Source organism: Nerophis lumbriciformis, linkage group LG28 (assembly GCF_033978685.3).
Source record: "Nerophis lumbriciformis linkage group LG28, RoL_Nlum_v2.1, whole genome shotgun sequence".
NCBI lineage: Eukaryota > Metazoa > Chordata > Actinopteri > Syngnathiformes > Syngnathidae > Nerophis > Nerophis lumbriciformis.
This window is the reverse complement of record NC_084575.2, coordinates 34,279,138-34,306,580: the sequence shown is the minus strand read 5'-3', so window position 1 is coordinate 34,306,580 and position 27,443 is coordinate 34,279,138. Positions and strand designations below refer to the sequence as shown.

The 27,443-nt window shown below is 40.8% G+C and overlaps 1 protein-coding gene across 7 annotated transcripts in view; it reads right to left on the bottom strand.

Moving 5' to 3' along the window:
* inpp4ab (inositol polyphosphate-4-phosphatase type I Ab) overlaps nt 1–27,443 on the bottom strand; it is a 130,225-nt gene that overhangs the window by 78,172 nt on the left and 24,610 nt on the right. For 4 of the 7 annotated variants that reach the window (XM_061924087.2, XM_061924088.1, XM_061924086.1 and 1 more), the window contains exons 10-21: nt 25,334–25,481; nt 25,128–25,258; nt 18,722–18,826; nt 18,540–18,648; nt 18,338–18,355; nt 13,015–13,201; nt 12,725–12,940; nt 8,614–8,746; nt 8,381–8,530; nt 5,601–5,672; nt 5,300–5,472; nt 5,102–5,225 (exon numbers count right to left, since the gene is read on the bottom strand). In XM_061924087.2, coding sequence (XP_061780071.1) covers nt 5,102–5,225; nt 5,300–5,472; nt 5,601–5,672; nt 8,381–8,530; nt 8,614–8,746; nt 12,725–12,940; nt 13,015–13,201; nt 18,338–18,355; nt 18,540–18,648; nt 18,722–18,826; nt 25,128–25,258; nt 25,334–25,481 — 1,566 coding nt within the window. The remainder of the gene's footprint in view (nt 1–5,101; nt 5,226–5,299; nt 5,473–5,600; nt 5,673–8,380; nt 8,531–8,613; nt 8,747–12,724; nt 12,941–13,014; nt 13,202–18,337; nt 18,356–18,539; nt 18,649–18,721; nt 18,827–25,127; nt 25,259–25,333; nt 25,482–27,443) is intronic. The other 3 variants (XM_061924090.1, XM_061924085.2, XM_061924089.1) reach the window with 2 other exon arrangements.

Sequence of the window (27,443 nt, the reverse complement as noted above, 5' to 3'; positions counted from 1 at the left end):
ACACATATAGTTAATATTGTTAACAAGTTAAAGGTGTTTAATGATAATACAAGCATGTTTAACACATAGTTAATATTGTTAAAAAATTAAAGGTGTTTAATGATAATACAAGAATGTTTAATACATATAGTTAATATTGTTAATAAGTTAAAGGTGTTTAAAGATAATACAAGCATGTTTAACACATATAGATTCCTTTCTTTCATGAAGACAAGAAGATAAGTTGGTGTATTACCTGATTGTGATGACTTGCATTGATAGGAATCAGACAGTGGTGCTGATAAGGTCCGCATTTTTGAATGGAGGAGAAAAAAAGTCCTCCTTTCTGTCCAATACCACATGAAAGTGGTTGGTTTTTGGCATCTTATTTGTCCAGCTTCCGTACTCCTTTGTATGCACTTTACGAGAAATACATTGTCGGCAAACTCCGTAGCTTGCTAGCTTGTGCACGCCAGCTTTCTGAGACTCCTATTTTGTTAGCGCCACTGTGCAACTGTGCAGTCGGTTTTTGGAGTTTTGACGACAGGTACGGCGCCAGAGTCTGTTGAAATAAAGTGTTTCTCGCCTCCCAGTCGGTAATTTTAATGAGCTGGCAGCAGCCAGCGTCATCTCAGAAGACCCTCGGGTGCCGTGAATGTCAATCAAGTGACGAAAGTGACGTCATAGCGAAGATTTATGATCGCTCATTTTTAGGACTATTTTTTTAATGCCTGGCTGGTGATCGACTGACACACCCTCCACGATCGACCGGTAGCTCGCGATCGACGTAATGAGCACCCCTGACCTAATTATTCAATTGAATTTAACCCTAATTAGGACTTCACACACAATAGTCAATATTTACAAAAGTGACTTATGAATAATACAGAAACATACTTGTCAAAATAGCTTATCTTTAGCTGCATCATGCCTCAAAGTTTCTGCATTCTCCACTCATTTACACAGAGAAACCTACCAGCGCTGCCCGCACTCTAGACATAGCATTTGTTGAATTGTGTTTTACCAACAGTCAACAGTCAACAGTTCCCCCTGTAGCCGGTCTGCTTTTGTGCTGAGTCCAATACGGACATCGTATCAAAGGAGAACAATAAATGTCTTCTATGCACGATCAAATAAACAAGTGGACCTATAGCTCTATGGCCTCAAGTTGGAGTGTAAACTATGTTACACTACAACTTATTGTTCTCAATCGATCGTGTGACACATACACCCTTTGATCAGTCACATGTCCTAGGTTTGAGAAGAACCTGCTCTGCCCCTTCTTGCCCCTGTGTAAAGGGACCCCGATATATATTTATATATATCCGATATATATTTATATATTTGCTGGCAAATTCCGCTTTAAAATACACTTCATATGAAACCAAGGTCATTTGCAATTATTTCCCTTTAATGGAAGCAACAAGTCTAAAGTAAAAGTTTAAAATAGCATCTAAAAGTAAAACACGTTTTTGAAGCAATAGCCAGTTCAAAATGTACACTTATAAAAGAATACAGCGGCAGCGAACGGCTGCAATCAATCTCCGGCAATCTGCACACCTGGAGCTGATGATCAGACCTGCCTTCAAAAGCCTGCACAACCTGCCATCCCTGGCTGGAATATAGTCTTCTGTACCGTAAGCCGAAAACCCAGCTTTATGCTCTCTCTCTCTCTCTCTCTCTGCGTTTTCCTCTCCGTGTTTCATTGTTCTTCCTTGTCGTCCTCCCCAGCAATCTGCCTTCGTCCCCGCGTTATCGAGCTGTGCGCCTTGACTTCTCTTTTGGACTGCCACCCTCGATCCTCGACCCCTCGCATGGACACGGACTCTGACGCCTCTCTCTCGCCCTGGATCATCTGCCTGCCCCACGGACTGCCTTCCTGCCTTGTTCCTTCTCCTCGTTTCAACATTTGGTAAAACACTACAGCTAATCACACACATAGCCTCACACACACACACACACACACACACACACACACACACACACACACACACACACACACACACACACACACACACACACACGCCTTGGATTTTGTCACACACCATTCCTTAGTTTAAGTATATTTAATATTGTGTTTTATTACATATACATATACATATATTATATATATATATATATATATATATATATATATATATATATATATATATATATATATATATATATTTATATATATATCCATCCATTTTCTACCGCTTATTCCCTTCGGGGTCGTGGGGGGTGCTGGAGCCTATCTCAGCTACAATCGGGCGGAAGGCGGTGTACACCCTGGACAAGTCGTATTGTTATGGTTGGAGAAGGGAGTTGTGATGACACAGTTCCACAAGGGGGCAGTATAGCTCTATGTATTTTTATTATATATATATATATATATATATATATATATATATATATATATATATATATATATATATATATATATAAATAAATATAGTCAATATAGTAGAAAATGGATGGATATATATATCAGTATTTTTATTATATATATATATATATATATATATAAAAAATACATAGAGCTATACTGCCACCTTGTGGAACTGATAAAAATAAATAAATATATATATATATATATATATATATATATATATATATATATATATATATATATATATATATATATATATATAAATAAAAATACATAGAGCTATACTGCCCCTTTGTGGAACTGTGTCGTCACAACTCCCTTCTCCAACCATAACAATAACCCATTTACATTTTTGTGTATAAAATTCTGATAACACAATAGCACTAATTTAAAAAGTTAAAGTACCACTGATAGATACATTTTCAAACACGTTATTCAATACTCCTGATTCTCAAGCTGTGGTATGTGTACCATGAATTTACCATGAATTGATTTACGTGGACCCTGACTTAAACAAGTTGAAAAACTTACTGGGGTGTTACCATTTAGTGGTCAATTGTACGGAATATGTACTTCACTGTGCAATCTACTAATACAAGTTTCAATCAATCAAAACCACAGTTAAGAATTAAGAATCTCTTAATTAAATATTCAAACATAGTGTTACTGTTCAAACTGTGTGTAATGTTACAATGGCCCAAATTATGAAATATACTTGTTAACTAAACCCTCTGCACATTATGGTGGTGCTTGGAGAGCCAAGTGTTTTCTGAGGCGGTACTTGCTGATCAAAGTCTGAGAATCACTTCAATACTCAATTATTCCAAACCCCCATAGAAACCCTCCAGAACTAAGAACTAGTGATGGGTTGATGAGGCGTCATGAAGCGTTTCGACACATTGCAAAACTGTATTGATACTGTGTCGATACTGTGTCACTAAATACTGACATCTGCTGGACATTAAAAATCCCTACAGGCAACCTATGGACCGACTCAACTGACACTGATTTGATGCCCTAGTACAGGGGTCACCAACCTTTTTGAAACCAAAAACTACTTCTTGGGTACTGATTAATGCGAAGGGCTACCAGTTTGATACACACTTAAATAAATAAATATATTGTCATTTGTAAGTTACACGTAAGTGTGATTTAAACAAGAATAGCTAAATAAATACATTTATATATATAAAAAAATGGGTATTTCTGTCTGTCATTCCGTCGTACATTTTTTTTTTCCTTTTACGGAAGGTTTTTTGTAGAGAATAAATGATGAAAAAAACACTTAATTGAACGGTTTAAAAGAAGAGAAAACACGAAAAAAATAAAAATAAAATTTTGAAACAAAGTTTATCTTCAATTTCGACTCTTTAAAATTCAAAATTCAACCGACAAAAAGAAGAGAAAAACTAGCTAATTTGAATCTTTTTGAAAAAATTAAAAAAAGAATTTATGGAACATCATTAGTAATTTTTCCTGATTAAGATACATTTTAGAATTTTGATGACATGTTTTAAATTGGTTAAAATCCAATCTGCACTTTGTTAGAATATTTAACAAATTGGACCAAGCTATATTTCTAACAAAGACAAATCAGTATTTCTTCTAGATTTTCCAGAACAAAAATTTTAAAAGAAATTCAAAATACTTTGAAATAAGATTTAAATTTGATTCTACAGATTTTCCAGATTTGCCAGAATAATTTTTTTGAATTTTAATCATAGTAAGTTTGAAGAAATATTTCACAAATATTCTTCATCGAAAAACCAGAAGCTAAAATATTTATTATTCTTTACAATAATAAAAAAAAAAAAATACTTGAACATTGATTTAAATTGTCAGGAAAGAAGAGGAAGAAATTTAAAAGGTAAAAAGGTATATTTGTTTAAAAATCCTAAAATCATTTTTAAGGTTGTATTTTTTCTCTAAAATTGTATTTCTAAAAGTAATAAGAAGCAAAGTCAAAAATAAATGAATTTATTTAAACAAGTGAAGACCCATCCATCCATCCATTTTCTACCGCTTATTCCAAGTGAAGACCAAGTCTTTAAAATATTTTCTTGGATTTTCAAATTCTATTTGAGTTTTGTCTCTTTTAGAATTAAAAATGTCGAGCAAAGCGAGACCAGCTTGCTAGTAAATAAATACAATTTAAAAAATAGAGGCAGCTCACTGGTAAGTGCTGCTCTTTGAGCTATTTTTAGAACAGGCCAGCGGGCGACTGATCTGGTCCTTACGGGCTACCTGGTGACCGCGGGCACCGCATTGGTGACCCCTGCCCTAGTATATACAATAATATAAACCAAGTCATTGTATTTCATTTAGGATTATTTCATATCTTCATTTAAATAAAAATATATTTTTATCTTTTTTAGATAGTCAATAAATAATGTGAACATGTATCATAACATGGAAATCTAAGAGAACGTGTTGTGGATGATTGTGGACTGGGAATTTTTTTTATTTTATTTTTTACACATTTTTATAAAAAAAAAAAAAAAGATTTCTCTTCTTAGTTATTATTTCTCCAGCTGTAGAAAAGAGCCGCTCACAGGGCACAGAGGAGGCGACACAGTTGGCGTATCGGTCACGTGACCAAAACAGCTCATGATCGGTCACGTGACTTTCTAAAAGCGGTACGCGCACCGACACAGGGTTTTGCTCTATGAGCTCGACGCATGCGCCGATGCATCGGTGTTGCCGGACCCATCACTACTAAGAACCAAAGAGTGTGTCATGAGTTGCTTGTACCGTAGGTGCTGAGGAGGGACTCAAACTGAGCCAGCAGGCCAATGGTGTACAACTGTCGGAGGAACCCGTTGTCACGGAGACAGTTCCTCAGTTTGATGATGAAGCCGCAGATGAGAGCAGTGAGCTGCACAACACAGACACGCTTGTTATGCATCGGTCCGACACGCCTGAATAAATGCACCTGTGTAAATGACCGACTGTCTGGCAGAAGACGACATCACGGCGGTACTGCAGGGAAACGTCCATCCCAATTGTGGGTGCGCTGTCCTGCATGAGGAGAAAGACCATGGACTGTTTGGCTTTGTCACTCATCATGGCCACGCAGTCGGTGAGCGTGGTGAGAAGAGGGTACAACGCCTCGCTCCACTCGCCTGAGAACACAGGTGTAGCAAATTCAAACAGAGTGTCGGACCAACGACCACATTTTTGTCAAGTGATCTCAGAAGAGCCAAAGAGATGTAATAGTAAGTGTGCTGGTAATACTTCCAGATCATCTTACCTGGGTACGCCTCCTCAACGTTAGGGCTTCCTTCCAGAAGGGATGAAGCGCAACATGCCTGATTGTTGGGCGCTGGAAGCGGCAAAGATGTGCACAGATATTAATGTGGATCTACACAGAACCTCATAAATAATTTAAAAATGCAGCTTTCTAAGCATCCAAATACAGCAAAGTCAAACTGACACATCATCACTCAATTCAGAGTTGGAACTGAATCTACTAGTTGAGCATCTAAATATCAACTCCATCCATCCATCCATCCATCCATCTTCTTCCGCTTATCCGAGGTCGGGTCGCGGGGGCAGCAGCCTAAGCAGGGAAGCCCAGACTTCCCTCTCCCCAGCCACTTCGTCCAGCTCCTCCCGGGGGATCCCGAGGCGTTCCCAGGCCAGCCGGGAGAGATAGTCTTCCCAGCGTGTCCTGGGTCTTCCCCGTGGCCTCCTACCGGTCGGACGTGCCCTAAACACCTCCCTAGGGAGGCGTTCGGGTGGCATCCTGACCAGATGCCCGAACCACCTCATCTGGCTCCTCTCGATGTGGAGGAGCAGCGGCTTTACTTTGAGCTCCTCCCGGATGACAGAGCTTCTCACCCTATCTCTAAGGGAGAGCCCCGCCACCCGGCGGAGGAAACTCATTTGGGCCGCTTGTACCCGTGATCTTGTCCTTTCGGTCATAACCCAAAGCTCATGACCATAGGTGAGGATGGGAACGTAGATCGACCGGTAAATTGAGAGCTTTGCCTTCCGGCTCAGCTCCTTCTTCACCACAACGGATCGATACAGCGTCCGCATTACTGAAGACGCCGCACCGATCCGCCTGTCGATCTCACGATCCACTCTTCCCTCACTCGTGAACAAGACTCCGAGGTACTTGAACTCCTCCACTTGGGGCAAGATCTCCTCCCCAACCCGGAGATGGCACTCCACCCTTTTCCGGGCGAGAACCATGGACTCGGACTTGGAGGTGCTGATTCTCATCCCAGTCGCTTCACACTCGGCTGCGACTATAATTACTGCTTTGCAAAAAATATTTTTAACCCAAATAGGTGAAATTAGATCATCTCCCACGGCACACCAGACTGTATCTCACGGCACACTAGTGTGCCGCGGCACCGTGGTTGAAAAACACTGCAATAGAGGACCTGCCATTGGCTCCGCTCTAAAGTGACTTTTATTTACATTTATTTATGAGTTAGAATGCATAAAAAAATACATCCGTCGTCATGTCTTTCATGATGATTGCGAACATTAGGCTACATTCTAAGGCTGAAACAACGCGTCGACGTAGTCGACATCATCGGTTACGTAAATACGTCGACGCCGTTTTTGTGCGTCGGCGCGTCGCATATTTACGTCACACTACTTTACTGTCATGGCGGAGCGCAAAGCAGACGATGCGAGCGAGGGGAAAAAAGCACGCCAAAAGTCGTCAAAAGTGTGGGAGTATTTCAATAAACGGCCTAATAATGTTGTTGTATGCACACTGTGTCGAGCGGAAATGGCCTATCATAGCAGCACAACGGCTATGAACGAACATTTGAAAAGAAAACCCCCGACAGCGTTCTTGCCATCACCATCAACTAGTCAATCGTCCGCGTGAGTATACATTGTCATCATTACACAAAAACATGAATGTGTCATTTGTATCTGCGTTGTAAATTCACAAACACCGTTTGCTCTGAGAAGCGCGTTTGGCGTGCCTGTTCAGTGTTTACAAAGACGCGCTCCTCTTTAACGCTGTGGAGAGGCGGCGGCGGCGAGCGAGGCGGGTCGTGCCGGGAGCGACGCCGCAATCGTGCCCAGGTGCGCGATCCGCGCAGTTGGAAGAGAAAAGACTTTGTGTAAAATTAAAAGATTGTAAACCTGGCAAAGCCGTCTGGCGTTCAGTCTGTCGGTCCTGAAAGAACCCCACGGCACAAGACGTGTCACAAACGCTAACGTTAATTAGTTGTGCAAATACCTTTTACAACATTAACAGTTACATATACTATGTACAAACCAACAATTAACTTTCACTTTAATCATACTATCATTGTTGTGTTATTAAGCAAAATAAGCAATACTTTTACTTTTGTTGAAATGTTTACACTGTACACTTTTTTGTATTGGATGTTTAGCTTTATTTTTGCACATTTTAGCAAATAAGCAATACTTTTACTTTTGTTGAAATGTTTACACTTGTTACAGAATATTTCCGTTTTGCACTTTTTTGTATTGGATGTTTATCTTTATTTTTGCACATTTTAAAGCAAAATAAGCAATACTTTTACTTTTGTAATGCTTATACTATTCCAGAATATTAAGACTTGCACTGGATGTTTACTTTTATATTTGCACATTAAAAAGCAAATAAACTACTTTTAATTGTGTTAAATGTTAAAAGTTTTAAATGTTTACATTGTTACAGAATATTTTGTCATGTTGTTGTCAATGTTGACTGAGTGGCCATACTTTTTTTTTTGTAAATAAAAGCCATGCCTTTTGAAAAAACTGGCCTACATTTATTTTTTCCTCTTCATTTTAAATAAAAAAAAAAAATCGGTAAAAGGAAAAATAATCTATAGATTAATCGAAAAAATAATCTATAGATTAACCGATTAATCGAAAACATAATCTATAGATTAATCGATAGAAAAATAATCGTTAGCTGCAGCCCTACTACATTCCATTAAAAAAGTGCAGTTCTCCTTTAAGAGCAGCATTTGAAGAAGGAACAAGAGGTACACGCTGCAGAGAAATGGTAGAAAAGGTATAAGGTAATGTAATATGTAATACACCTACAGCTGTCTTGTGCAGGGCTTGGAGGGCATGCAGATGAGAGAGCAGGCAAGGAAGATGATGATGGGGGAGGTGAAGCTGACGAGGACAGTAATGGAAACTCCGGCAAAGAACTTCTGGGGTTGATCCAGAAAGCGCGTCGTTTTCCATCACCTTTGCACAGCCACATGGGCCCAAGTTAGTGACATTCGTCAAGAGTGCGAGTATGGCAACGTGCATGCGTGTGACAGGGTTACCCTTTTTACTGGCACCGTCTGACTGGCCTGCGCCTTCAACGCTGTCGCCGGGATTCCTTTCCTTCTGCAGCAGCTTGTCCACACGCTGGATGATGCACTCCAGTGACTTGTCCACATTCAACCACACTTTCTCCTGGGAGGAGGACAACGCAGAACATCACGCACAGGCCTTCTCATCTTCACATGCAGAGAGGTACTTACACTTACATAAATGGGCTCTGGGAATTGGACAAAAAGTACATTGGAGAGATGAGGAAACATCGACGGGATGTACAAAGCATCGGGCGCCACACAATTAATGCAAAAGATCTCTGAGCTCATTTTATTTCTGGATCTTATGCAGCAGACCCTGATTCAGGGCTCCTCAACAGACTTCATTATAGATCTGAACAGAGGTGGGTAGTAACGCGCTACATTTACTCCGTTACATCTACTTGAGTAACTTTTGGGATAAATTGTACTTCTAAGAGTAGTTTTAATGCAACATACTTTTACTTTTACTTGAGTTTATTTATAGAGAAGAAACGCTACTTTTACTCCGCTACTTTTATCTACATTCAGCTCGCTACTCGCTACTAATTTTTATCGATCTGTTAAAGCACGCTTTGTTTGTTTTGGTCTGTCAGACAGACCTTCATAGTGCCTGCGTTTCAACAAATGCAGTCACTGGTGACGTTCACTCCGTTCCACCAATCAGATGCAGTCACTGGTGACGTTGGACCAATCAAACAGAGCCAGGGGTCACATGACCTGACTTAAACAAGTTGAAAAACGTATTGGGGTGTTACCATTTAGTGGTCAATCGTACGGAATATGTACTGTACTGTGCAATCTACTAATACAAGTTTCAATCAATCAATCAATCAAAAGTGTGAAGGAAAAAAGACCCTTTTTTATTTCAACCGTACATCCCGTCAAAGACTGACTGCACAGTTCCTGTCTTCACAATAAAAGTGCCGCTCCATCGCGCCTGCACTTTCAAAATAAGAGTCTCCGAAAGCCAACACAAACAAGCTAGCAAGCTAGCAAACGACGGAGTTTGCCGCCAAAGTATTTCTTGTAAAGTGTATAAAAACGAATATGGAAGCTGGACAAATAAGAAGCCAAAAACCAACCACTTTCATGTGGTATTAGACAGAAAGGAGGAACTTTTTTTCTCCTCCATTTAAAAAACGTGGACGTTATCATCACTACTGTCTGATTCCAATCAATGCAAGTCATCAGAATCAGGTAATACACCAACTTATATTCTTGTCTTCATGAAAGAAAGGAATCTATATGTGTTAAACATGCATGTATATTCATTAAAACACCTTTAACATGTAAACAAAAACGGCAAAATAAATAAATATAAATTATATACTGTATATATCAATGTATGTATATATATATATGTGTGTATATATATATATATATATATATATATATATATGTGTGTACACCTATCTCTTATGTGTGACTTCCATCATATTGCAGTTTACACCTATCTCTTATGTTTGACTGCCATCTACTGGTCACATTTGTCATTTCACCATGTACCAAAAATAAAATAGCTTCGAGGTCGGTAAGCAAAACCAGAATTATACCGTACATTAGGCACAAGGTGCACTATCAAGTTTTGAGAGAAAAAAAAATATTTTCAGTGTGCCTTATAGTCTGGAAAATAGGGTGTATCTTTTTTAAATTTGAGTCAGTTGGTGGGGGCGAAAAATAAGTTTGTTTCTGTAAGATTTTTTTTTAAATTTCTATTATCATCTAATTGATTAGGCCAGGGGTGGGCAACCCAAAATGTTGAAAGAGCCATAATGAACCAAAAATACAAAAACAAATCTGTCTGGAGCCGCAACAAATTAAAAGCCATATTACATACAGATAATGTGTCATGAGATATAAATTGAATTAAGAGGACTTAAAGGAAACTAAATGAGCTCAAATATAGCTACAAATGAGGCATAATGATGCAATATATACATATAGCTAGCCTAAATAGCATGTTAGCATCGATTAGCTTGCAGTCATGCAGTGACCAAATATGTCTGATTAGCACTCCACACAAGTCAATAACATCAACAAAACTCACCTTTGTGGATTCATGCACAACGTTAAAAGTTTGGTGGACAAAATGAGACAGAAAAAGAAGTGGCATAAAACACGTCCTAGAAAGTCGGAGAAAATTATACATGTAAACCAGGGGTGCTCACACTTTTTCTGCAGGCGAGCTACTTTTCAATTGATCAAGTCGTGGGGATCTACCTCATTCATATATATCATTTATATTTACTTATTTATGAAACATATGTTTTTGTTAACAAGTTAAAGATGTTTAATGACAATACAAGCATGTTTAACACATATAGTTACTATTGTTAATAAATTAAAGGTGTTTAATGAAAATACAAGCATGTTTAACACATACAGTTACTATTGTTAATAAGTTAAAGGTGTTTAAAGATAATGCAAGCATGTTTAACACATATAGTTAATATTGTTAATAAGTTAAAGATGTTTAATGATAATGGAAGCATGTTTAACACATATAGTTAATATTGTTAATAAATGAAAGATGTTTAATGATAATACAAGAATGTTTAACACATAGTTAATATTGTTAACAACTTAAAGGTGTTTAAAGATAATACAAGCATGTTTAACACTTATAGTTAATATTGGTAATAAGTTAAAGGTGTTTAAAGATAATACAAGCATGGTTAACACATAATTAATATTGTTAACAAGTTAAAGGTGTTTAATGATAATACAAGTATGTTTAACACATATAGTTAATATTGTTAACAAGTTAAAGGTGTTTAATGATAATACAAGCATGTTTAACACATATAGTTAATATTGTTAACAAGTTAAAGGTGTTTAAAGATAATACAAGCATGTTTAACACATAGTTAATATTGTTAATAAGTTAAAGGTGTTTAATGATAATACAAGCATGTTTAATGCATATAGATTCCTTTCTTTCATGAAGACAAGAATATAAGTTGGTGTATTACCTGATTCTGATGACTTGCATTGATAGGAATCAGACAGTGGTGATGATAATGTCCGCATTTTCGAATGGAGGAGAAAAAAAGTCCTCCTTTCTGTCCAATACCACATGAAAGTGGTTGGTTTTTGGCATCTCATTTATCCAGCTTCCGTACTCCTTTGTATACACTTTACAAGAAATACATTGTCGGCAAACTCCGTAGCTTGCTAGCTTGTGCACGCCAGCTTTCTGAGACTCTTATTTTGGTAGCGCAGGCAGGATGAAGCAGCACTTTTATTGTGCAATTGTGCAGTCGGTCTTTAGAGTTTTGACGACGCCAGAGTCTGTTGAAATAAAGTGTTTCTCGCCTTCCAGTCGGTAAATTTAATGAGCTGGCAGCAGCCAGCGTCATCTCAGAAGACCCTCGGGTGCCGTGAATGTCAATCAAGTGACGAAAGTGACGTCATAGTGAAGATTTATGATCGCTCATTTTTAGGACTATTTTTTTAATGCCTGGCTGGTGATCGACTGACACACCCTCCGAGATCGACCGGTTGCTCGCGATCGACGTAATGAGCACCCCTGATGTAAACAATCTACGGTGAGTTCAAGGACCGCCAAAATTAGTAGGACAAAACGGCGCTCGCCAAATACTGGAATCAGTGAAGCATGTTTAATACAAACAGTGTGCTTTGTAACAATTAGGGAGGTTTGTGTCATGTTTGTCCTCCTACAGAAACCATATTAAAACAAAAAATAGATTTTTTTCCCCTCATCTTTTTCCATACATTTTTGAAAAAGCTCCAGAGAGCCACTAGGGCGGCGCTAAAGAGCCGCATGCGGCTCTAGAGCCGCGGGTTGCCGACCCCTGGATTAGGCCAACAAAGCCTAAGTAATGAAATTGTCTTTGAAAAGCAGAGCTTGGGAAATCAGAATGAGATACTCAAGAAAAGCAGAGTTTTAAACAAACTCCTACTTCAATTCAAAATGTACTGGGACAGGTCATTCACATATGTAGTTTCAAAACTGAAAACCTCATGATGGGCTTTACTAATTGCATTCAGTACCTGGCTCCTTCAGGTCTATGACAAATGACGACTGTCACAGAGAAATAAGACATGTGTGACATACCCACTCCTTCTCATGCCAGTCTACGAGCAGCGATGACCGACTGTTGTTGCCGCTCCACTTGGCCAGTAGCGTGTCCTGGTCGTTGCGGAGGACTACTTGCTCCGAATCAGCAGAGGGAGACAATTTGGAGGCGATGTACTCGGGCCTTGCTGCGTTCAGAGCCTGAATGGCAGACGCCAGCAGCTCGCAGTCACATACTGTCACCAGTTGTCGAGTCTGGGTGGGGAAGGCAGTCGTGAAAAATCGGGTGATGACTTCAACGTTGCTAATGGTACACAATAATAAAAGACCTTATCAGCCAGCGTGGCAAGTGTCCTTTCCATTCCGCTGGCAGACCGGTCCTTTGCAGCTCTAGAAAGCCTCTCGGCGTAATAATAGACCTGGGTCTTCAGGGTGTTGATGTGGGAGATGATCTCTTTGGCTCGAACCACATCCTGAGGTATGAAGACGATAGACTGCGAGCTGGAGACGGTGCTGCTGCAGAGGGCAAACACTCGGTCTTAGCAGCTTGTTTGTGCATAATGATGCTTCCAGTAGTCTTTTCATGTAAAAAACTTGTGGATCTTCTTCCAACTGTTTACAAAATGCTGTTATAGTGGTAGCTTGGTTTCGTACGAAAACGAAAGCCTTTTTTTCCATATGAAATTATTTTAATCTAATCGGTCCTGTCGGAGGCAGATATTTACATACAGGTAAAAGCCAGTAAATTAGAATATTTTGAAAAACTTGATTTATTTCAGTAATTGCATTCAAAAGGTGTAACTTGTACATTATATTTATTCATTGCACACAGACTGATGCATTCAAATGTTTATTTCATTTAATTTTGATGATTTGAAGTGGCAACAAACGAAAATCCAAAATTCCGTGTGTCACAAAATTAGAATATTACTTAAGGCTAATACAAAAAAGGGATTTTTAGAAATGTTGGCCAACTGAAAAGTATGAAAATGAAAAATATGAGCATGTACAATACTCAATACTTGGTTGGAGCTCTAAAACTTGCTGGTAGACGGCTGCGTTGACCCTGGATCTCAGGAAACAGAGTGGACCGACACCAGCAGATGACATGGCGCCCCAAACCATCACTGATGGTGGAAACTTTACACTAGACTTCAGGCAACGTGGATCCTGTGCCTCTCCTGTCTTCCTCCAGACTCTGGGACCTCGATTTCCAAAGGAAATGCAAAATTTGCATGGTTGGGTGATGGTTTGGGGTGCCATGTCATCTGCTGGTGTCGGTCCACTCTGTTTCCTGAGATCCAGGGTCAACGCAGCCGTCTACCAGCAAGTTTTAGAGCACTTCATGCTTCCTGCTGCTGACCTGCTCTATGGAGATGGAGATTTCAAGTTCCAACAGGACTTGGCGCCTGCACACAGCGCAAAATCTACCCGTGCCTGGTTTACGGACCATGGTATTTCTGTTCTAAATTGGCCCGCCAACTCCCCTGACCTTAGCCCCATAGAAAATCTGTGGGGTATTGTGAAAAGGAAGATGCAGAATGCCAGACCCAAAAACGCAGAAGAGTTGAAGGCCACTATCAGAGCAACCTGGGCTCTCATAACACCTGAGCAGTGCCAGAAACTCATCGACTCCATGCCACGCCGCATTAACGCAGTAATTGAGGCAAAAGGAGCTCCAACCAAGTATTGAGTATTGTACATGCTCATATTTTTCATTTTCATACTTTTCAGTTGGCCAACATTTCTAAAAATCCCTTTTTTGTATTAGCCTTAAGTAATATTCTAATTTTGTGACACACGGAATTTTGGATTTTCATTTGTTGCCACTTCAAATCATCAAAATTAAATGAAATAAACATTTGAATGTATCAGTCTGTGTGCAATGAATAAATATAATGTACAAGTTACACCTTTTGAATGCAATTACTGAAATAAATCAAGTTTTTCCAAAATATTCTAATTTACTGGCTTTTACCTGTATATCCAAATTTTTGTGTTACTTATTTTCTTTTTAAACTCTACCTGCCAATTTCATTGTTGACAACAGTACATTCATCACACTTTCTCCCCAACCGCCATCACATTCTTATCTGTCACACTCCGTGGCCATTGTGTCTTTGTCTCAGAATTTATCGTCCCCGACGAAAGGCCTCGAACCTTTTACTTCAGAATTTATCGTACCGTACGAAGGCTCTCAAACCCGTTACTTCAGAATTTTTCGTACCGTACGAAGGGCCTCGAACCCGTTACTCGTGTAGGCGACGGCCAATGACCCAGGGTGAGCTAAACCCAACTATTAGTTTATTCGTCAATGAAACTGCCCGTCACGGTAGTCGAGACACAATGACACGAGTTGACCAATTATTTACAACTTTTCATGTAATGGCGGACAAGGCAAAAATGCAACCAATCCATCAAAATGTCCACTCTGTGTCTGGGGTACAAACAGTGTTTGACTTACATACTTCAAGACAGACTCCTAAAGCAGATTTTAGAAAAAGGCTCTGCTTACCTTGTTTATGTTTGGTCCTTCGAGCCGGATATATCTGCAAAGCTTTGCCAATATATTACAAAATACCTATTCTGTCTCTGGTGGTTTTTTTCAACTCAGCTTTAAGTGTCGTAAAGAGCTTGGGAGCGACTTGTGACTTGAATTCCTTGGGAGGAACAACTGGTCCAAAACGCAACAGTCCAGACAGACAAAAATATGCACAGATATAAATTTACAGATGTATGCGGATGACACAGTGGTATATACATCAGGTAAGACCTGTACTCTAGTTGCTGAGAAGTTAAATGCTAAATTAGACAAAATAGCATCTTGGCTGGCATCATCCTGTTTAACCCTAAACACTAAAAAGACTAACTCTGTCTGCGTCTCCATAAAAAAGCTACCTCAAACAAACTTGAATATGAAAATTAATGAGGAGCTCATTGAACAAGTACCTGAAGTCAAATATTTGGGCATAATCATAGACTATCATCTGAATTTTAAAAGTCACATTAAGAAAATGTGTAAAACCCTGAAGGCAAACCTAGGCTGTTTTAAGATTATAAGACACTGTTTAACTCTCAGCTGTGCTTTTACTTTTATGAATTCAATGATTCTTTCACACATATCTTACGGCTTAACTACATGGTCCCAGGCACACCAGTCATCAATCAAGACCATTGAGTGTCTTTATAACCGCGCCTTGAAAGTCCTAGACAAGAAGAGTATTCAATATCATCATTGCCAAATTTCAACCAAATACAATATTTTAAGTTTTACCAATTGTATTTTGTTACACACAGTCAAACTGGTTTTTAAATGCTTGGATAACTCTGCTCCCCAATTGCTCTGCAAGGCAATTACAAGACTGCAAAGTGGTAGCAGATCATGTATGTTGTGTTTTGTTTATTACTACGGTATAATATGTATGTTATTATTATATTATAGTTATTTTTCAAACAAAATATTTATTTCTGGCACCCAATCGAGGCTGTGGTCTTTTAAGACCTCGCTGTTGTGTTTGTATACTCGTGTTTTTTCTAAACTAAACAAAGTTGAATCGGTGACAAAGGGCAGCCTTGGCGGAGTCCAACCCTCACCGGAAACGTGTCCGACTTACAGGGAGCGGACCGCCACAATCAGACAGTCCGAAACCCCATACTCTCTGAGCACTCCCCACAGGACTTCCCGAGGGACAAGGTCGAATGCCTTCTCCAAGTCCACAAAGCACATGTAGACTGGTTGGGCAAACTCCCATGCACCCTCAAGGACCCTGCCCAGAGTATAGAGCTGGTCCACAGTTCCACGACCAGGACGAAAACCACACTGTTCCTCCTGAATCCGAGGTTCGACTATCCGGCGTAGCCTCCTCTCCAGTACACCTGAATAGACCTTACCGGGAAGGCTGAGGAGTGTGATCCCACGATAGTTAGAACACACCCTCCGGTTCCCCTTTTTAAAGAGAGGAACCACCACCCCGGTCTGCCAATCCAAAGGTACTGCCCCCGATGTCCACGCGATGCTGCAGAGTCTTGTCAACCAAGACAGCCCCACAGCATCCAGAGCCTTAAGGAACTCCGGGCGGATCTCATCCACCCCTGGTGCCTTGCCACCGAGGAGCTTTTTAACTACCTCAGCAACCTCAGCCCCAGAAATAGGAGAACTGTTCATAACTTTTATGGACAGAAATCTAGGCGCAGTCAAGGCGTTGAGGGGATCTGGTTTGGTGGCTGCAGGATTGGGTCTCTGCTTTTTGCAGATGATGTGGTCCTGATGGCTTCATCTAGCCAGGATCTTCAGCTCTCACTGGATCGGTTCGCAGCTGAGTGTGAAGCGACTGGGATGAGAATCAGCACCTCCAAGTCCGAGTCCATGGTTCTCGCCCGGAAAAGGGTGGAGTACCATCTCCGGGTTGGGGAGGAGATCTTGCCCCAAGTGGAGGAGTTCAAGTACCTGGGAGTCTTGTTCACGAGTGAGGGAAGAGTGGATGGTGAGATCGACAGGCGGATCGGTGCGGCGTCTTTAGTAATGTGGACGCTGTATCGATCCGTTGTGGTGAAGAAGGAGCTGAGCCGGAAGGCAAAGCTCTCAATTTACCGGTCGATCTACGTTCCCATCCTCACCTATGGTCATGAGCTTTGGGTTATGACCGAAAGGACAAGATCACGGGTACAAGCGGCCCAAATGAGTTTCCTCCACCGGGGGGCGGGGCTCTCCCTTAGAGATAGGGTGAGAAGCTCTGTCATCCGGGAGGAGCTCAAAGTAAAGCCGCTGCTCCTCCACATGGAGAGGAGCCAGATGAGGTGGTTCGGGCATCTGGTCAGGATGCCACCCGAGCGCCTCCCTAGGGAGGTGTTTAGGGCACGTCCGACCGGTAGGAGGCCACGAGGAAGACCCAGGACACGTTGGGAAGACTATGTCTCCCGGCTAGCCTGGGAACGCCTCGGGATCCCCCGGGAGGAGCTGGACCAAGTGGCTGGGGAGAGGAAAGTCTGGGCTTCCCTGCTTAGGCTGCTGCCCCCGCGACCCGACCTCGGATAAGCGGAAGAAGATGGATGGATGGATGGATAAACAAAGTTGATGCCAATTAACTTGTTTGCCATCATTTTATACAAATGAGAATCGCTAGGAGAATCAATAAATCTGAGCCGAGGATGTCGTTGTGGCTTGTGCAGCCCTTTGAGACACTGGTGATTTAGGGCTATATAAGTAAAACATTGAATAAAGAACCGAACAGTTAAGCAGAATCGAAAATGGAATCGGAATTGTAAAAATCTTCTCAATTCCCATCCCTCGTAATTTGTTTCTTTCAATGTTTGGCAATACGTTAATCAAGACAGTATACAAAAACTGGGCCAAAGTATAAAAAAATATATATTTTTGTAAAAAAAAAAAAAAGTATGATACAAAAAGGTACAAAAACCGAGGTACCACTTGGTGTTCGTTACATTCCTATTCCTTTTTCTCTTGACACAGAATACGTTGACATGCACATGCCTCTTTTGAACAATAATAAGGTGAATGTAACATTTAAAAACAAAGACAATTAGCTTGATTTGGTGGTTTTGGTGTGCAGTGAAGACTTGAAGAAGACGTGGTTGTTTTTGTGGCATAAAGACAAACAAACAAAAAGAAGCAAATGAGTGCAATCAACTCACCGCACCTCCTCATATGCGCTGACCCCAAAAGTAACAAAAACAAAACTATTAAGAGGAAGCCATACAAGTGCGGAAACAATTAAATCATTCATGTCAAGAAAATGCCCCTGCAGGCGGCCAAATGATAGATTAAGTGAACAGAAAAAGAAATCACCATGAAGAAGTGAACAAAAACATTGTTTTAAAACATTTCTGAACTTACTGTTTCTTTGCTTCCTCAAATTTCTGAGTGAGTTTTCTCAGGCCACCGTTCTTAAAGCCCTGGCAGTGCGCAGCCGGCGCACCGATGGTGATGACATCATACGTGTGCTCTGGAAAGCAAAAGGTAAAAAGTAAATACGAAACATTGACAAGGCAAAGTGAATGTGATCCAAGCTGCCTCACCAAAACCCAACTCATCCTGCACCCTCATCCTTTGAATGTGGAGGTTGGTTGGCATGAACTCCATCTTCCTGTCAGCCTTCCGACTGCTGGCTTTAAATGACGGTCCTGATGAGGAGTGGGAACATTGGATTTTTAGAATGTTTATTTCTTCAGGTCATTGTTTGTTCATTGTTAGCAGAATTAATGAAAAATGGCTTTGCAAAACTTAAAAGGAGAAACATTTGCAAATCCAGGATTTCTTTTTCTTGACAGTGCGAGGTAGGGCATCCTCCAACAATGTCCTTAAACCCTCAGTTAATACTGCCCACATCTTGGTGAAAAGAAATCAGGCGATGTCAGCGGCAGTATGCCATACGTTTGTTTATTTGTAGCGGTTGGCTTCTAATACATTTGGACCGCTATGAGCAGATGTGAGGCTACTATACAGGTAAAAGCCAGTAAATTAGAATATTTTGAAAAACTTGATTTATTTCAGTAATTGCATTCAAAAGGTGTAACTTGTACATTATATTTATTCATTGCACACAGACTGATGCATTCAAATGTTTATTTCATTTAATTTTGATGATTTGAAGTGGCAACAAATGAAAATCCAAAATTCCGTGTGTCACAAAATTAGAATATTACTTAAGGCTAATACAAAAAAGGGATTTTTAGAAATGTTGGCCAACTGAAAAGTATGAAAATGAAAAATATGTGCATGTACAATACTCAATACTTGGTTGGAGCTCCTTTTGCCTCAATTACTGCGTTAATGCGGCGTGGCATGGAGTCGATGAGTTTCTGGCACTGCTCAGGTGTTATGAGAGCCCAGGTTGCTCTGATAGTGGCCTTCAACTCTTCTGCGTTTTTGGGTCTGGCATTCTGCATCTTCCTTTTCACAATACCCCACAGATTTTCTATGGGGCTAAGGTCAGGGGAGTTGGCGGGCCAATTTAGAACAGAAATAACATGGTCCGTAAACCAGGCACGGGTAGATTTTGCGCTGTGTGCAGGCGCCAAGTCCTGTTGGAACTTGAAATCTCCATCTCCATAGAGCAGGTCAGCAGCAGGAAGCATGAAGTGCTCTAAAACTTGCTGGTAGACGGCTGCGTTGACCCTGGATCTCAGGAAACAGAGTGGACCGACACCAGCAGATGACATGGCACCCCAAACCATCACCCAACCATGCAAATTTTGCATTTCCTTTGGAAATCGAGGTCCCAGAGTCTGGAGGAAGACAGGAGAGGCACAGGATCCACGTTGCCTGAAGTCTAGTGTAAAGTTTCCACCATCAGTGATGGTTTGGGGTGCCATGTCATCTGCTGGTGTCGGTCCACTCTGTTTCCTGAGATCCAGGGTCAACGCAGCCGTCTACCAGCAAGTTTTAGAGCACTTCATGCTTCCTGCTGCTGACCTGCTCTATGGAGATGGAGATTTCAAGTTCCAACAGGACTTGGCGCCTGCACACAGCGCAAAATCTACCCGCGCCTGGTTTACGGACCATGGTATTTCTGTTCTAAATTGGCCCGCCAACTCCCCTGACCTTAGCCCCATAGAAAATCTGTGGGGTATTGTGAAAAGGAAGATGCAGAATGCCAGACCCAAAAACGCAGAAGAGTTGAAGGCCACTATCAGAGCAACCTGGGCTCTCATAACACCTGAGCGGTGCCAGAAACTCATCGACTCCATGCCACGCCGCATTAACGCAGTAATTGAGGCAAAAGGAGCTCCAACCAAGTATTGAGTATTGTACATGCTCATATTTTTCATTTTCATACTTTTCAGTTGGCCAACATTTCTAAAAATCCCTTTTTTGTATTAGCCTTAAGTAATATTCTAATTTTGTGACACACGGAATTTTGGATTTTCATTTGTTGCCACTTCAAATCATCAAAATTAAATGAAATAAACATTTGAATGCATCAGTCTGTGTGCAATGAATAAATATAATGTACAAGTTACACCTTTTGAATGCAATTACTGAAATAAATCAAGTTTTTCAAAATATTCTAATTTACTGGCTTTTACCTGTAGGTGGCAGTAGACATCATAATTACATTTCTTAATAACTACAAATGTGCGCTACATTCGTTAACCATGTTAGAAAAAAAAGATCAATTAGACTGATACATAATGTTGGATATAGAGAACATACAAACACTTTATTTATTAAGTCAAAAATATTAAAGTTAGATGATTTGGTAAAATTGCAAACAGCTAAAATGATGTACAAAGCAAACTATAACCTGCTACCAAAGAATGTACAACAATTCTTCTCTACTAAAGAGGAGAAATATAACCTTAGAACATACTTGCCAACCTTGAGACCTCCGATTTCGGGAGGTGGGGGGCGGGGGGCGTGGTTGGGGGCGTGGTTAAGATATATATATATATATAAGAAATACTTGATTTTCAGTGAATTCTAGCTATATATATATATATATATATATATATATATATATATATATTTTATTACATATATATATATATATATATATACCGGTATATATATGTATGTATATGTATAAAAGCAATACTTGAATTTCAGTGTTCATTTATTTACACATATACACACACACATAACACTCATCTACTCATTTTTGAGTTAAGGGTTGAATTGTCCATCCTTGTTCTATTCTCTGTCACTATTTCAGAACACACACATTATACAAATATACATTATAAAATCAATAAGAAAACGGGAGCTCTAATTTGGGAGTCTGAATTAGGATCAGAAGTTCCTATATAAACATTGCGCACTCACGTCGCCTTTTTGTATTGATTACTGCAGCTGTGCACTGGATTCATTCACAAATACAAACTACAACTCACAAACACTTTAGAGTTAGGCTCCACCATCAGAATGTGTACTTAAACTTATAAAGATCACATGGATATTATTCAGTGAGTTGATTCACCAAAACTAACCTGTTATACAGGAGGAAAAAGCACACAGGACGTTTCAATTGTTCACAGACTGGTCGCGCTCATCAGAATGACAAGACACTTCCGGTCTGCAGGTGATAGCATTCAATTGGGAAGAAACGCCCTACTGCCCCCTACTGACCAATGTGAATACTGATAAATGTGTAATGACAGCTCCAAAAACGAATTCAAACCACAAAATAAACTAAATAAATCAACACAAAAATGTGACACATTATGGGTGGGTCACATGTGCATGTACAACAGGCTGTCAACAGTCACTCAGGTCCGCATGGAGCTGGAGGCCACGCCACCTCCAGCTCAGCCTGAATTTCGGGAGATTTTCGGGAGAAAATTTGTCCCGGGAGGTTTTCGGGAGAGGCGCTGAATTTCGGGAGTCTCCCGGAAAATCCGGGAGGGTTGGCAAGTATGCCTTAGAGGAAAATCTAATTTAAAACATTTATATGCACGTACAACACTTAGAACCTTTAGCATATCAGTTTGTGGAATTACCGTATTTTTCGGACTATAAGTCGCAGTTTTTTTCATAGTTTGGCCGGGGGTGCGCCTTATACTCAGGAGCGACTTATGTGTGAAATGATGAACACATTATAATATTATTGATCTCATTCACGTAAGAGACTAGACGTATAAGATTTCATGGGATTTAGCGATTAGGAGTGACAGATTGTTTGGTAAACGTATAGCATGTTCTATATGTTATAGTTATTTGAATGACTCTTACCATAATATGTTACGTTAACATACCAGTTGGTTATTTATGCCTCATATAACGTACACTTATTCAGCCTGTTGTTCACTATTCTTTGTTTAAATGCGACTTATACTCCAGTGTAACTTATATATGTTTTTTTCCTTCTTTATTATGCATTTTCGGCCGGTGCGACTCATACTCCGGAGCGACTCCGAAAAATACGGTAAATGATGGAATGGATGAAGTAAAGAAGTTAAACATTGTACTGATATGATCCAGTTTAAGAGGTTGTCCAAATGAATAGTGCTTACAAAGTACAAGAAGAAGAATTATGAGAAACACTTTCAACCTTATTGAAAATAAGATATTCTTCATCTCAGTAGGTTAATAATGACTAGGGATGTCCCGATCCGATATTTGGATCGGATCGGCTGCCAATATTTGCCAAAAATTGCGTATCGGCAAGGCATGGGAAAATGCCGATCCAGATCCAGTTTAAAAAAAAACTCCGGTCCGTGTTTTCCAACGCACCGATTTAAATAATACATTCCACTTTTCTGCTGCTCCGTAATTTCCGTTCCGCATTTTCCAGCACACCTTCAACACATCCACAATTCTCACGCAGTTGCTTTTAGCTGCTGGCATTACACTACAGGCTCTTCTCACTCTTTCCTGTGTCTCCCTCTCACAGACAGCAAGTGCACCTTCTTACACACGTCACATACTGTCACGTCATACGTCACATACTGTCACGTCATACGTCATATACTGTCACGTCATACGTCACATACTGACACGTCATACGTCACATACTGTCACGTCATACGTCATATACTGTCACGTCATACGTCACATACTGTCACGTCATACGTCACATACTGTCACGTCATACGTCATATACTGTCACGTCATACGTCACATACTGTCACGTCATACGTCACATACTGTCACGTCATACGTCACATACTGTCACGTCATACGTCATATACTGTCACGTCATACGTCACATACTGACACGTCATACGTCACATACTGTCACGTCATACGTCACATACTGTCACGTCATACGTCACATACTGTCACGTCATACGTCACATACTGTCACGTCATACGTCACATACTGTCACGTCATACGTCACATACTGTCACGTCATACGTCACATACTGTCACGTCATACGTCACATACTGTCACGTCATACGTCACATACTGTCACGTCATACGTCACATACTGTCACGTCATACGTCACATACTGTCACGTCATACGTCACATACGTATACGTCCTCTCCCAGCAGAGAGCGAGGTAGCGGCATGGCTAACGTTAGCTGTGATGCTAGCGCAGCTGCTAAGGTGCGCGCCTGCTCAAGCGTCCCCTGCCCACGGCAAATCTATGCCACGCACAAAATCAAATAAAAAAATAAGCGCATAACAATTTTCGACACACGGACAGGACAGAGACAACAGTTTTCGTCATCATTGTTCAAATATTGTGACGTCTGTCGAGACGCTTATCTCCATTCGGTGCCAAACGTCCACACCATCAAAATGGCAAAAATTTCCACATCAACACCGTATGAAAAAATTAGTGATTTTTTTAGTTGTGATTTCCTTCTCTGCATGAAAGTTTAAAAGTAGCATATATTAATGCAGTATGAAGAAGAATGTTTTAATGTAGACATGCAAGCCTTGAAAGAACATTTGGAAAATCAAGACTACATTTCCTGCAAATGGGTGCATTTCTACCCTATATTTTAACTTTAGATTTATTCTCATATCAAACTCTTTTGGCTGTCTTTTTGACACTTACATCCACACCCTGGATTATAAATAATGTAAATAATTCAATGTGATTATCTTGTGTGATGACTGTATTATGATGATAGTATATATCTGATAGTATATATCTGTATCATGAATCAATTTAAGTGGACCCCGACTTAAACAAGTGGAAAAACTTATTGGGGTGTTACCATTTAGTGGTCAATTGTACGGAATATGTACTTCACTGTGCAACCTACTAATAAAAGTCTCAATCAATCAATCAAAACACATAGAATCATCATACTGCTGTCATTATATGCATCAAGTGTTCATTCAAGGCTAAGGCAAAATATTGAGATATATATTGTGTATCGCAATATGGCCTTAAAATATCGCAATATTAAAAAAAGGCCATATCGCCCAGCCCTAGTTCAATGATGCCATTTCTGTTTGTCATGTATAATTTTGTCTATTTTGTGTTTATCCTTGAATAAACAGGTCAGTTTCTTGTTACCAACCATTGTGTATTATTCAAACTCCCCTAATTCAGCTGGCTAGTTGTTATCAAGAGTACTAAAACCCTTTTCAACATGATTCTGACAACTAAGTAGGCTAAATAACTTTAAACTTTAATACATGCTCGGATAGGCCAGTATCGGTATTGGTCAGTATCGGTATCAGATCGGAAATGCAAAAACAATATCGGTATCGGATCGGAAGTGCAAAAAACTGGATCGGGACATCCCTAATAATGACTGACTTAATTATATATTACAAAACTGTTGTATTACTCATTCATGGATGTCATTTTACTATAAAAAAAAAGTCAGTAAATTAATGTATATATTTGTAAACGCTCTGAAGTGGGAAAGGGGTAGGATTAAATAAGCTTTGCTTCTTCCTACTCCTTTTCGGACATGATGTAAAGTGAAATGATATGAAATTGTGTGATGTATTATGCTGTAAGTGTTCCACATAAAGTAAAGAAAGAAAGAAAGAAAGTATGTGTGTAGGGTTGAAACCTTTGTAGTCACTGAGGTGTGAGAGTGTTTCCTGGTACGAGACTATGACAGCTTGGTAGTGAGTGACGATCTGTCGCCGCAGGTTCTCCCAGCAAGGGGACAACTCTCCCAGCTCCTCCAGCTCACCAACCCTGCCAGGGAAATGACTTGCTGTTAGCGGTATGGAAAGTGACAGGCAGTACAGTCATAACAGGATGGCATTGTACCGGGCCGTGTCCTCCTCCAACAGCAGTTTGACAAACTGTCTGGGGATGTTCAGGGACAAGATGCTCTCGGCCATCTGCTCAAGCACCCGCAGGTGGTTGGCATTGGTTGTAGGGAAGCGGTACATCCTGGACATTGTGCCTCCAAACACTGAAAATGCAAATCATTCTATTATTTTCTCTAAATCAAACCCTTTACATGTGTTATTTTTAGAACCACACCATGTTTGAAGTAAACAGATCTCTCACACTCACAGAGGAGATCAATACACTCCTAATAATAAATAAGGGGGAATGAGCTACTGAATGAATATCAGTATGGGTTCAGGAGTAATCAATCGACATCCCTAGCAGAGGTGGACTTTGTAGAAAACATAGCTACAGCAATAGAAAACAAGCAATTGGAGTATTTGTGGTGAGTATTCTCAGCACATTCTACAGAGGCACTATAGAGAGCCTGCTGACCAACTGCATCTCTGTCTGGACTGGAGCCTGCAATGCCTCAGACTGGAAGTCTCTGCAGAGAGTGGTGAGGACGGCGGAAAAGATCATCAGGACTCCTCTTCCTCCTATCCAGGAGATGGCAAAAAGCCGCTGCCTGACCAGGGCTCAGAAAATCTGCAGAGACTCCTCCCACCCCCACCAAGGACTGTTTTCACTGCTGGACTCTAGAAAGAGGTTCCGCAGCCTCCAAAGCAGAACCTCCAAGTTCTGTAACAGCTTCTTCCCTCAGGCCGTAAGACTCTTGAACGCATCATAATTAAATTATCCCCTCAACTCCCCCCAAAATGGATTAACTCGCTGGAATAAAAAAGACAATAAACGTGGCTGCATATGAAAAAGTGCAATATATTTATCTGTACAGTAACCTATTTATTTATTTATATATGCACCTTATTGCTTTTTTATCCTGCACTACCATGGAGCTAATGCAACAAAATTTCGTTCTTCTCTGTACTGTAAAGTTCAAATTTGAATGACAATAAAAAGGAAGTCTAGTCTATTTATTGTATGTAAAGCTTTTGACACAATCCATCATTCCTTACTTCTGCAAACATGGTAAAACTATGGCATAAGAGGTGTTTCACAACCGTGGTTAAGTAGTTATTTAAGTAATAGATCTCAATATGTGGAAATGAATACGACTAAATCACGGCCAAGAAGAGTAACTTGTGGGGTTCCACAAGGCTCGGTATTGGAACCTAAGTTATTTATCCATCCATCCATCTTCTTCCGCTTATCCGAGGTCGGGTCGCGGGGGCAGCAGCCTAAGCAGGGAAGCCCAGACTTCCCTCTCCCCAGCCACTTGGTCCAGCTCCTCCCGGGGGATCCCGAGGCGTTCCCAGGCCAGCCGGGAGACATAGTCTTCCCAACGCGTCCTGGGTCTTCCCCGTGGCCTCCTACCGGTCGGACATGCCCTAAACACCTCCCAAGGGAGGCGATCGGGTGGCATCCTGACCAGATGCCCGAACCACCTCATCTGGCTCCTCTCCATGTGGAGGAGCAGTGGCTTTACTTTGAGCTCCTCTCGGATGGCAGAGCTTCTCACCCTATCTCTAAGGGAGAGACCCGCCACCCAGCAGAGGAAACTCATTTGGGCCGCTTGTACCCGTGATCTTGTCTTTTCGGTCATAACCCAAAGCTCATGACCATAGGTGAGGACGGGAACGTAGATCGACCGGTAAATTGAGAGCTTTGCCTTCCGGCTCAGCTCCTTCTTCACCACAACGGATCGATACAGCGTCCGCATTACTGAAGACGCCGCACCGATCCGCCTGTCGATCTCACGATCCACTCTTCCCTCACTCGTGAACAAGACTCCGAGGTACTTGAACTCCTCCACTTGGGGCAGGGTCTCCTCCCCAACCCGGAGATGGCACTCCACCCTTTTCCGGGCGAGAACCATGGACTCGGACTTGGAGGTGCTGATTCTCATCCCAGTCGCTTCACACTCGGCTGCGAACCGATCCAGCGAGAGCTGAAGATCCTGGCCAGATGAAGCCATCAGGACCACATCATCTGCAAAACGCAGAGACCTAATCCTGCAGCTACCAAACCGGATCCCCTCAACGCCCTGACTGCGCCTAGAAATTCTGTCCATAAAAGTTCAGAA